At 32.5% G+C, this 12,939-nt stretch overlaps 3 protein-coding genes across 3 annotated transcripts; 2 read left to right on the top strand and 1 right to left on the bottom strand.

The window, feature by feature from the left end:
• The first annotated feature begins 687 nt into the window (after positions 1-687).
• LOC107795908 (UDP-glucosyltransferase 29-like) lies at positions 688-2,064 on the top strand. Its single transcript, XM_075227564.1, has one exon. The coding sequence runs from the start codon at positions 688-690 to the stop codon at positions 2,062-2,064; it is 1,377 nt and encodes a 458-aa protein (XP_075083665.1).
• A 4,522-nt stretch (positions 2,065-6,586) lies between these two features.
• Positions 6,587-8,202, top strand: LOC107765842 (UPF0496 protein At1g20180-like). The gene is made up of 2 exons (XM_016584543.2): positions 6,587-6,750; positions 7,013-8,202. The coding sequence occupies exons 1-2, from the start codon at positions 6,693-6,695 to the stop codon at positions 8,074-8,076; spliced, it is 1,122 nt and encodes a 373-aa protein (XP_016440029.2). The 5' UTR covers positions 6,587-6,692; the 3' UTR covers positions 8,077-8,202.
• A 306-nt stretch (positions 8,203-8,508) lies between these two features.
• On the bottom strand, positions 8,509-11,918 carry LOC107795907 (uncharacterized). The gene is given in 7 exon segments (XM_075226050.1): positions 8,509-8,728; positions 8,731-8,764; positions 10,088-10,160; positions 10,247-10,317; positions 11,255-11,381; positions 11,475-11,523; positions 11,625-11,918. Coding segments are annotated over 7 exon segments (657 nt in total). The 5' UTR covers positions 11,848-11,918; the 3' UTR covers positions 8,509-8,648.
• Positions 11,919-12,939: the final 1,021 nt, after the last annotated feature.

Raw genomic sequence — 12,939 nt, 5'->3', positions numbered from 1 at the left:
TTAATTCATGATTTAAAGAACTGGATATTTCGATTCGCATAGTAGTATTTTCGAAAGTGAATATGTATAAGATTAGAGGAATTATCTAATATTGGTAATCAATTTAAGTTTTTTATTCCTTATTAGCGTTACGAATATGATTCCCCCACTTTATTGTACTAAATCTGTTCGTACCGAATTTCCATTAAGTTATCACGAGACTTTCCATTCTATGACTCTTTTTTTGCCTTGAAAGACCAAGTCATGCATTAATTAAATGAATAACAGATGAAGACTTTGTTGATGAATACTATATCCTCATTCCTTGTTTACTTTTTTTAGTCGATAAACATAAATTATACATAACTATACATATATTATATATCTGTCGATTATTTTTAATTTAAGAGATTAGACGAGCGACTATTTGAACTAGTTCTTCATCTTATTTTAGGATCTTAGGATGCACAAGATAACAAGATTAAAGGTATCTTAAAACTTGGAAAATATATATATTAGATTTTCGTTCAAGACCTACTTTCCATTTATAATCATTTTCCATTTATATGAAACTTTAACATAATTATAACAATGAATTCCATTATAAATTGTAAGTCTCTATTCATAACAACATCACCCTTCTCAACGACATTAGCCTAAAAAAATAGAGAATCAAAGAGTGAAAAAATAGTTTTCCAGTATAATTTCATGGATGCTTCAATGGAGATCATCAACCAAAAACCAGTTCGTATTTTGATGTTTCCATGGTTAGGACATGGACACATTTCTCCATTTCTTGAGTTAGCCAAAAAGCTCATAACAAGAAACTTCACCATTTTCTTATGCTCAACTCCTGCAAATTTCATTTCAATCAAACAAAAGCTTATTAACGAAAACTTAACCGAGAAAATTCATGTCGTTGAACTTCGACTTCCATCTTTTCCTGATCTTCCTCCTCATTACCACACAACCAATGGCCTCCCACCCCATCTCATGTCCACACTCAAGAAGGCATTCGCGAAGTCTCGTCCAATTTTCAGCCAAATTCTCAATACTGTTGAACCGGATTTACTTCTTTATGATTTACTTCAGCCATGGGCACCAAAGCTAGCATTGGAAAAAAATATTCCAGCTGTTGTATTTGTCACAAGTAGTGCAACCATGTTTTCGTACATGTTTCATACTTTCAGGTACCCTAATATGGAATTTCCCTTCTCGTCCTCTATTTATTATCGTGATTATGAGTTGACACGTATGCTGAAAAATCAAGATTTGGAGCCTATTGAGCAACAACAAAGAGATAAAACTAGTGTTAAGTTGTGTTTTAAGAGATCTTTTGACATTGTTTTGATCAAGGGTTTTAAGGAAATTGATGGTAAATATTGTGATTATATATCTAGTTTAACTAAGAAGAAAATCATCCCCGTTGGTCCACTCGTTCAAGAACCAACAAGTGAAGATGGAAACTCGCAAATTTTAACATGGTTGAATCAGAAAGAAAAAGGTTCAACTGTTTTTGTTTCTTTTGGAAGTGAATATTTCCTATCTCAAGAGGATAGGGAAGAGATTGCTCATGGGCTAGAGCAAAGTAGGGTTAATTTTATATGGGTTTTGAGGTTTCCAAAAGGGGAAAAACTCAAACTTGAACAAGCATTACCACAAGGGTTTTTCAAGAAAGTAGGGGAAAGGGGAATGGTAGTTGAAGATTGGGCACCACAAGCAAAAATATTAGGAAACCCTAATATCGGAGGATTTGTGAGTCATTGTGGATGGAATTCTGTTATGGAAAGTATGAAACTCGGTGTTCCAATAATTGCTATGCCCATGCATCTTGATCAACCATTGAATACTAGGCTTGTGGAAGAAGTAGGTGTTGGTTTGGAAGTTGTTAGAGACAAAGATGGTAAACTTGATAGAGAAAAAATATCTCAAGTTATCAATTTTGTTGTTTTGGACCAAAGGGGAGAATCCATTAGGGCAAAAGCAAGGAAAATGAGTGAAACAATAAGAGTCAAAGGAGATGAAGAGATTGATGAAGTTGTTCAAGAATTGTTGAAACTTTGCAAGAGATCAAATGTTGTCTAGTTTCTATAATCATGGTTTTTGATGTTTTGTGTTTCCTTTTAACTTTGTTCTTTAGGGTTTAATATCATGCTTAGTGAACTCAGCATGTATTGATGGAGTACTAATTTTACTGTACTCCTTAGGTCGTCTTTCTTTATGATATATTTATCTTAGCTAGACAAATTAACCATTAATTGTAAATGATTGATTTGAGACTAGCAAAGATGATAATGTCAATATTTGCATGAGTTAAATAAAAACTTGAAATTAGTACTTTTGATTTTGATGTTGGTGCATGCCATCATGAAACAATGGCAAACAATATAATTTATCTAAATATTGTATAAAATAAAACGACACAATACGATATAATACATTATAAAATAATACATTAACAACTCCAAACTGAGTCGTTAGTGAACTCAACATGTATTGATGTAGTACTAATTTTTTTGTACTCCTTAATTAGGCCTTTCTTTATGATATATTTAACTTAGCTAGACAAATTAACCATTAATTGTGAATGATTGATTTGAGACTAGCAAAGATGATAATGTCAATATTTGCATGAGTTAAATAAACAATTTAAATTTAGTACTTTTGATGTTGGTTCTGTTTTAGCAGAGAACAAACACTGAAGCTTATGCAATTCTTGTGTTTATGCAATTTAATTATCATTTACAATTAAGAGAGTTTTTGCTTGATCATAAGACATATACATGCACGGAAGCAGAACTTTCATCAAGGGAATTCTAAAAATAAAAAAGGTAAACATGCAAAAAAATAAAGGAATTTAATATTTAAACATGAAAATAACCTTGACTCGTTTTTTTTCCTTCCAATTCTTCCGACAATGTCACTAGTATGTCATAAGAATATTTAGTTACCATTTTTACATCCTAGAATTTTTAATTAATTACTTAAGGAAAACGTATTTGCAAAAGATTGTAGTCAAATCCTTTCCTTATTTGTTTTAAAGCAATAATAACTGTAAAATAGAATCTATAGCTTACCTTACTTAAACGCTTATAATTCATTCCCATAATACGTTTCAATTTTTGCATAGATTGTAGTTAGATCCTTTCCTCAGCTAATAATTTCCATTAATTATCCGACCTTACATTATACAGTCAAACCTCTCTATAACAAGCTTGTTTGTTCCGAAATTTTTTGACTGCTATAGTGAAGTGCTGTTATAGAGTACTTATATTATAACATAATAATGTTGTTATAGAGAGGTATGACTGTATAACTCTTTTCTTTTTTCCTTTAATTCCAACTAATGCATTGAGTGAAAGATCAAATGAAGAGTTTGTCGATAAAAATAAAACGTTAAAATATAACAAAATAAAAGGCCATGGCTACTTGGGATCTTTGTTATTTGATGGCTGTGGTAATCGTAATAAACACTGTGCCTAAGCCAAGTTTTGCACTTTGAAAAAATAGCTTTTAAAGTTGTGCTGAAAAATAATTTTAGAAGTTGAAGTTGTGTTTGAACATACAATTTATTTGAAAAAATCTTGAAGTTTTGCATGGAAGAATTTTAATTTCACCTAAAAACTGCCATAAACTAGTTTTTGGGAATTTTAAAAAAACATTCAGTTTTTTTTTTTCAAAAACTGATCATATTCATGAACAAATAGTGTTTTCAAAAAAAAGTTGAAAAAATATACCCAAAATCTATGGCCAAACGGGTGCTAATGTATTATGCTTATATAATACAAAATTTGGAATCTGGAATTACTTTTTATGAGGATTCTCGAAGTTTGACATCTTAATTATTGTCCTATGACAAAATTAAGGAAAATGAAATATTATAAAAAAGGTTTAAAAGAGACAGAAAGGACAAAAGGAAGATATTTACCAAATACGTGGTCTACCTAATATAACGCATGCACGTTTAATCTAACATGATTTTAGCATTTACCGTTACCTTCCCCCGTTCTGTACTCAAACCTTTACTATTTCAATACCAAATCTACATCATCTACTAATATAATTAAAGTAAATCTACATTAATGAATCATATATAAAATTTGATTTTGGTCAATGGATATTTCCAATTATATAAGAACTTGAACATGTCTAGGAATATGGAGAAATTACTAGTAGTATTCTCCTTTTTAATGGGTTTTAATTAGGAATCGAAATTCGAACCGATGGAATCATTGAGTACCAGATACCGAATGAATATTATGTGCGTGTTGACTACGCACTTCCTCTCCCACCTCACCAATTAAAAAAATATGCAAGATCAACATAACTAAATTAATGAGATGTATGTGATTAGTGGCGGATGCAGGATATTTGCTAAGGGAGTTCAAAAAAAAAGAAGAAAAAAGTTACAAATTTAAAAAAGATTGCAACTAGCGAGAATTGAATTAGTGACCTTACAAAGGTTTTGAGCCAACTAGGCTATGGTTTTGGATTGTGTCAAGGAGATTTAAAATATAATATATAAAGATAAAAAATTATGTACAGTATAATTTTCGAACGAAGGAGGTTCGAGTGAATCTCCTTCCGCCCCTAAATCCGCCCCTGCACGTGATAATACTGAGTCCAAGTTAAAAAGATGGAGACATTATGTGACCCATTCCTATCTCTAAGAAGGTTAAACGTGGACTCCAAGAAAGAAATGGAAATTTATCTAAGTTCACGTATTTAACTAACTAACTAGCGTTACAAAAAATCTGCGTCTTTCTATATTAGGAAATCTTCAAACATAATCACTACCTAATTGTGATTAGTAAGTATGTGTCTCCCTACTAAAACATAGAAAAACATCATTTACAAGGCACTCATGCATTAATTAGTAAATTTTAGGCCTTATCAGTAACTCATTCTAATCATAATTTTTTTTCTTGATAATGTTGCAACTAATATCATCCACAATCGTGTGTTGATGATGTCCTCTAGGGGCGTTCAAACAGGAAACCGCACCAAATCGAAAAATCAAATTAAACCGATTAAAAAACCCGACTAGGTTTGGTTTGACTTGATTTGGTATTGAGTAAAAATTCGAATCAAACCGGTATATAAATATATAAATTTTATTTATATTTTTAAGACTTTATAGTGAATTTTCTTTAGAAAATGTAAAAATATTTGGAATATTCTCATGTATTAACCTTGAAAGCGTAAATAACGATAAATTATTGTTAGATGACTAAGAAAATAACTATCACGTATTACTAAAAAAAAAAATTCATTAGAATATTTTAATAGATCATATGTTTATCAATTTTTTCCATATTTACTAAACATATATTCACTTATCAAAGCTTTATCTATAATTTTAACAAAGTAAAATTGAAATAATATTCATGTAACAAAAAAAACCCGAAAACCCGAAAAATCCGACAAAACCGAACCAATCCAAACCGATATAGTTGGTTTGATTTGGTTTTGATAAAAACCGAACCAATCCGATCCATGTACACCCCTAACGTCCTCATTATATTTTATGTCGACTAATTTTTCCTCTCAAATAACAGTAATATTTCAGCTAATAGCTAGCTTAAAAAAAGAAAATTATATAAACTATTGAATCTTTTTTAACAATCTAGAGCAAACATTTTGCTCTCATCGAATTGAATTTCACTTCTATACATTAATAGTGTAAATTACTTTTTCATTATCTAAGACACTTAAAATGCAAATACAAGTAGCTTGCATAATTCATTGAAAGGGTTTAACTTATAAACATAAAAAATGTAAAATTATTCTGTACGATTAGATCATATTTACATGTTGTAGTAGTTAACATGCTTTAATTTCAAGATTAAAAAGCCCCCTTTATTTCTTTTAAGAAGGGTTGCTTGTCAGGGGCGGAGCTAGCTCATTGCGTGCGGGTTCGGTCGAACCCAGTCACTTTGGTCCATTTCATGTATTTGTCTTTAAAAAATGCATTAAATATGTATAAATTATTAATTTAGAACCCAGTAACTTAAAAGGACTAGAACCCGAACCCAGAAGCTTCAAATCCTAGTTCCGCCTCTAAATGCTTGTAAATATCTTTTGACTAAGAGATGGACCAACCTAATATGTAAGATTAGTATTCCTCCGAACCTAGTAACTTTGGCACAAACCCTATAAATATACTAAAAAGAAATAAGTATAAATAATAAATATCGAACTCGGTTAACCAAACGACCCATGGTAGAATTTCGAAGTTGAATTCATAAAGTTTAAATTCTGGATCCGCCCCTGTTTTAGATGACCTGATCGTATTTTTTTTTTTCTTTCTAGAGTTCATGTTTATATATAGACATATAAGTGACATAGCATTCTGTATATTGTGGACGCGGTTGTATTATTCGTCAACGTGAAAACCTCCACACAAAAGTATCCCTTCTTTCTCTCGAACAAACAGAGAAAAAAAAAAAGGAAAAAGAAAAGAAGTTACTATGCTCAATGTATATATGCTTTACACGTAGAGAGATGGAGAAATAGAGAAAGTGTAGGAGACGCAAACGTGTGATAAACGTTATATAAATGTATCTATCTTTTAAGTCACCAATTTCCTTTTCAAGCTTTACTTTGCTTTTTTTCAAGAAACACAGAGAAATCATATATATATAAAGAGATAATCAGTTGCTTTCAGAGCTTGTATTCTGGAAAATAATATCATTTGTCCTTCTTTCAACAATATGCATCTAATGAGAAAATTAGTCTGGTCCAAATTGAAATCGACTCTCAGAAAGCAACGTGAGTATTTCCATATATCTTCCTCTCAATAATTTTTCTTCTTTTTTCTACTTGAAATTTACATCATATATATATCTTTGTTGTTATCTTCAATCTTTTTAGTTCTAAGAATTAGTTTCATGGATACTTCAACTCGTAAATCTTATGAATTTCATTGTTTCCAGTTCATGCGTATTTCAAATCGTAAAATTTTTATATTGTTAGTGTATAGAAGTTAAACTCGTTTGTTAAAATGTTGATTTGATTTTGTTGTATTTTTCAGGTAGAAATGGGAAAAACGGTTCAGGTAGCTTGGTGAACAAGTCAAATGTGAATGAAGAGTATGTTGAAGCCTTAAGAACTAAGTCTTACGTAGAAATGTACAATAAAGTTCAAGGACAGTTAGAAATATTAGGTGATGATCATAAATTATCCTCGTCGTCTTCTTCTTCTTCTGTTCAACTAAATACCAATCTCTCTAAAAGCTTACTTGAACCTTGTCAAGAAGTGTTGGCTGAAATGCCTAAATCATGTCAACTTAATCCCCTTATTGTTAACTACTTTGATATTACCTCAGAAGCATGCAGAATTTGTGAGTTACTACTTCAAAGTGTCCGAAAAAACCGAGTTAATTATAGGAAAATTAGAAAGGTTATTAGACTAATGAAAAATATGGAGCCAGATTCAAGTCATTGTTATGGTGTATATACAGAACTTGCTTCATTTGCTTCTTACAAGAACCCCTTTTCAGTAGTTAACAGAGAAGAATTTCTAGACACACGCGAAGGGCACGATGGTTTGCTTCAGAAACTAACATCACAATTCAGAAAAGTTAAAAGGAGGATGAAGTTCTTGAGATCTTGTAAGAAGGTATTTGGGATTAGTATCGCGATAGGGTATACTGGAATTCTCATAGCTTTGTTGGTCTTAGTTCTTCATAGTATGGTTTGTATTGTAGCTGCACCTGGATTGGTATTTTGCTCATTTAAGCTGTTCAAGAAAAGATACAAAGTGGATAAAAAGGCGATAAGTTCAAGTTCACTTGAAATACTAATAGCACAGCTTGATGTAGCAGCAAAAGGGGTGTACATATTGATTAATGATTTTGATACGATGAGTCGGCTAGTGAGGAGATTATATGATGAAACTGAACATAATAGATCTGTAGCTGATATGTGTGCAAGAAAGAAAAATGCTGATATGTTGAAGGAAGTGATAAGGGATTTCAGTATTAACAAACATTGTTTTATGGAGCAGTTGAAGGAACTTGAAGAGCATGTTTGCTTGTGTTTCCTTACTATAAACAGATCAAGAAGGATGGTTTTACAAGAAATGGTCAGCAGATGAGTTAGTGCAATTTATTGAATGAAAATTACTACGCAGAGACTGAGAACATAAATTAGATTCTCCAGTTTTGTTTGGTAAATTTTTTGGTGTATGTATTTTCAATAATGGAAATATTCTTTTTCTCCACTTAGTGTTTCTAGTTAACTTTGCAAGTTCAGATTCTTCTCATTTTCCTAGTTCTAGCAATACAATCATCTAGACATGTTATACTGATATATTAACTATTCATATATGTTATTTAATCATATCTGAAAAGAAATTATGGACCGATGGGACAAGTAAAACTCCATGCCATCCAAATAATACACCAGAAAAGAGTAATGGAAATGTTAATTAAGTTAAACTAAGAGAAATTGTAAACCTTGAAATGAGGACATTGTGCCCAAAGAATGCATTTGCCTCCAACTTTGAAGATGTTCTTCTGTATGCCGAAAGCAGAAGTTTAGCTTCGAAGACCTTTCACTTGCAGAAAGTGAATCAATCAGCAAACTTTTCTCAACTGTCTAAACTCCAAATCATGCAAATGCTGCCTTCAATGAGCTGATCTGCAACCTTACGTATTTATCACAAGTTCACAACATATCCTTTCTCAACTCTCTATATTCCTCCGCGCCCAGCAAAGTGGCCTTGACCTTGACCCAATCTGCGGGTTTGGCATTATAATTGCAATGTATCCTTCCCTATCTGCCTGTGATTGATGTTACAGACGAGGAAACAATATTCAACCAGTTGTGTTATTGTAAATATAACACGAGGAAGATGTCAAGAAAACAAAATCTCATAAATTGGCACAATCAACTGAAACGCATTAACTATTGAAACAAAAAAGACAAAACAAGACTTCTCTTTTATCATGAAGATCATGCATATCCTATTTTCAGTTCCTTTTGTCGACATCAACCAAACCTAGGTGTGAATTAAGGATAAGATATTTTAAGGAGATTAAAGAAACACAAACATGCCACCATCAGAGACAATATAGCCTTTTCTAATGGAAATAATGTGCAAAACATCTTTTAACCGCACAAATATCGTCTTATCACCCTTCAAGTTGCATAGTTAAACATTTAGTTGTATTCTGACAATTCAGCCTACAAACTTTATATGGTTTAAATTCAATAAATGTGATGGTTCCAAGATCTTTATCATCATGAATATAAACAATTGCCACAGCATTGTGATCATGAGCTGCCAAATTCTATACATTCACAAAGCCTTCTTAATTAGTGTCACGACCATTGTTGTTTTTTTGTTGAGAACAGTGTTATGAAGATCACAAACAAGCCAATTGATATGTCTCTCAGAGAGCTCATAAATAATTAATTCAAAGCTTTCTAGTAGATAACCAGTTTTGAACTAACAAAATAAGTAACATGGACCAAGCAGCAAGAGTGTAAGACCAGAGTAGCTAACGGTAACTCATAAAGATAACTCGAGAAAGCATTAGAATCTGGTAGACCATAGATAGCAAGAAGTAGAAAAAGAAGTTGAATATATCGTTTGAGCAAAGGACCCAAGGAATTGATTGTTACTTCTCATGATCAAACAAATTTTCAGACCATGCGCTCCCTCTTTCACAGCACATATATGCAAGTGTGCCTCACTATATTCTCGTGTCGGTTTTCAAATATTTAAAGTTTGAGTTAAAAAGATGAACTGCTCTATGTTCAATTCAGCTAATGCAAATAAACCTTCAATAAACAAAAAATGTGAAGAAGGTTGGAAGGTGAAACACGGGAAAGTGATTAAGGTTAGGCTGGATATCTTAACAAAACAGCTACTGATAAATGATATTGACGTATATGACATGTAGAAAACCAAATCAACTTCATGAGAATGAAAAGTTTAAAAGTCATAAACTTTGCTAATACAAATGATGCTAATTGCAATGAATTTTGCATCAATTACCACAAAATAAAAGCAAAAATGAAGAGGAGATGCACTCACGGTAAGAAATCCAAGGTAACATAGAATAAAAATTAGCACAAGGACACAAGCTAAATGTTTTTACCGATGAGTTCAGCAATTCTGGTTGCTTAATCAACCGATCATTGACTTCTAATAGAGAGCCTTTTACACAACACCTGCAAAACATGAGTAAAACCATCTTTTTAAAGATTTCAAGAACAACTCTGTCAGAGAAAGGAGTGTAAGAAGATAAATCCCCTACCTCACAATATATGAAGCATCATTTGTGCAGACTTTACATAATGCAGTATTAGACTCAAAATGTTGAGCATTCTGCATAGGAACAAAGTGGCAACCTCATTTCATTAAACTGGAAGCACAAAGCACAAAAGCGATAACAGATTAGCTTTAATTGCATAGTTCATATATTCTGTGCTTATGTGTCAGATGATGGTACAAGGCCATGATGACTTGTGTTTGCTAAGTAGCTTATATAATATACTGTTGCAAATGACTGAAGCATGTACACGCGGAAACTATGAAATTTAAGAACAAAACCTTGTGTGGTCATGTATTTCAATCACTTGTGGTGCTGAAGTTAAAGGGTAAAACTAATGTGGCATTATCAACATACAAAATTTACCGCTAACTATGCAATTCCATATGAGAAATAGCTTTTTTCTTATGGTAAGGTTCTAAAAACTAGTCCATAGTCCTTTTTTTTTCTTTTTGATTCCCCTTCCCCTTTGTAGAATTATGTTAGTTCAGATATATTATGAGGACATATTTACAAGAGAAAAAAACATTACGCTGTGACACTTAACATATTTAAAACTTAAGATAAGTAATGACCTGAAATCGCAATAAATCTATTCCGCCAATCATTAAAGTTATTAGAGTCAGCTTTTATCCAACAACACTTATAGACATTCATCTTGCAGCAGTCTTAAGCACAACTAATAGCTTATGAAACTGCAATTACTTGTGATAAGAATGGACCTTGGGCCTAAATCAACCCAAAAAGCTAGCTTGTGAGGTGAGATTGCCCAAGACCATATAAGGAGACCAAGATACCCAATGTGGGACACAACTCAAGAACTTGCAAGAATAAAATACGCTACCTTACACGAAAGGTGCAATCTTTTTGTTTTATTTAACTTAATTCACCAGAAAGATCCAAACTTTACTCTCATTCAAAACGAATTTAATTTTCCTTGTTTTTATTTAAGAAAGAAAAAATTAGATTCAACACAAGAGCTCAATGCAGTACCTTTTTTCGCTTTCCAGTAACTTTGATTCCACTCCGATCAGACTTCCCTACATTGAAATCCACTGAACTAACTCCCCCTTCATCCTTAAAAGCCACATGAGTCGTAGCCAGCCCAATTATACATAACCTTTCAATCACCCAATTCCAAATTCAGCAAATAAAAAATATGCCAATTAAAGGACAGAAAAATTTATAGTACAAAGAAACTACGTTTTAGTACCCATTAGCATGCCGATGTACATACTGATCATGCCCAGGTTTCATAAAATCTGCAACAACAATTTAAAAAAGAATACAACTTTAAACTTTACTTTAAAAAAACAACTTTATAAACTTGGTACTCGAAAATAAAAGGCAAAATAGGTATTACCAGGAGCAAAATAAGTAACGAAGTTGGATTCAACAGCAGAAGGAGGAGAGAGAGGGAGGTCCTCTATTTTTGGCACCAAAAGTTTTCTTAATTCTTCATCTTCTATTTCTTCATTTACTGGTTCTGATTTTTCGGTTGTGTCACAATGAGAACAAGGAACTATTGTCGGTTTTACGTTTAAGGTTTCGACACTGTTGGTTTCGTCGGCGTTTTGCTCAGGCATTGAAAAAGTAGAAGAAGAACAACTTTGACAAACTGAAGTGCAATGGGAGTTGAGTTGAAAGTTGTTTAGTTTGGGGTTTAGAAGAGTTTGAAGAAGAGGAGCGGTACTTGGCCCAATAGGCCCAATTAGATATTTCAGTTTTTGTGGGCCACTCTAAACTTAGCCTTCTCAATGTCTTTCGGTAAAAATTGCACTGGGCGCCCTATTTGGCCGTTCTCATTTAACTTATACCCTTTTTTTTTAAGTTTTAACTTGAACCCACTTTTTAAACAACTTCAGCCCCTTTCTCATCCTCCTTCTCCTCCTTCGTTTTCTGCCCTTTTCTTTGTAAACTTTATATAAAGCCAACTACAATTAACAAACTATGAATTGACGAGTGAAACAGAAGACAAATGGTAATATGTTACTACACTAAAAATATAAAAATATTTATATGATAACTGTAATATAATATAATTCCTTAAATAGTTACATGACTCATCATGAAAGTTTGACAAGATAGATCACTTCAGTAAAGCTTCAGGATTGATTGCCAACATGGATAAGTCAAATATCTTTGTAGCTGGGGTTGAAGATGAAATTAAAGCACAATTGCTGAGTAGAACAAAATTCACTGAAGGAGTGTTTCCTATCAAATATTTGGGACTGCCTTTATCACCTAGGAGATGGAACAAGATAGACTGCCAGATGCTGATTGGAAAGATCACATGTAGAATTAGTGTCACATATTCTAAATAGTTGTCATATGCAGGAAGGCTTCAAGTAGTAAATGTTGTCCTATTCTCTATCCATAGCTTCTGGGGGAATGTTTTTATCCTCTCTCAAAGTGTGGTGAAAGGAGTAGACAGGTTGTGTATAGAATACTTGTGGGGCAAAAAGGAGGAGATGAGGTAGGTTGCCTTGGTTGCATGGGATAAAGCTTGTTGTCCTAAAAGCATGGGAGGTCTAAACATCAAGGGATGTAAGGAATAGAATATAGCTTAAGTTGGGAAACTGGTATGGCAGTTAATATTGAACAAGAAGTCTCTTTGGGTAAGGTGGCTTCATGGAGTTTATATGAAGTCAAATTAAGATATATGGACACATTCACCA

This window comes from Nicotiana tabacum, chromosome 12, assembly GCF_000715075.1.
Source record: "Nicotiana tabacum cultivar K326 chromosome 12, ASM71507v2, whole genome shotgun sequence".
Taxonomy (NCBI): domain Eukaryota; kingdom Viridiplantae; phylum Streptophyta; class Magnoliopsida; order Solanales; family Solanaceae; genus Nicotiana; species Nicotiana tabacum.
This window is presented reverse-complemented; position numbering and strand designations above follow the sequence as displayed.

Excerpts from the sequence above, each read along its gene's own strand:
- LOC107795908 (XM_075227564.1), top strand. The coding sequence starts at position 688 with ATGGATGCTTCAATGGAGATCATCAACCAAAAACCAGTTCGTATTTTG.
- LOC107765842 (XM_016584543.2), top strand. The coding sequence starts at position 6,693 with ATGCATCTAATGAGAAAATTAGTCTGGTCCAAATTGAAATCGACTCTC. Across the intron at positions 6,751-7,012 it reads ATCGACTCTCAGAAAGCAAC|GTAGAAATGGGAAAAACGGT; the intron begins GTGAGTATTTCC and ends TGTATTTTTCAG.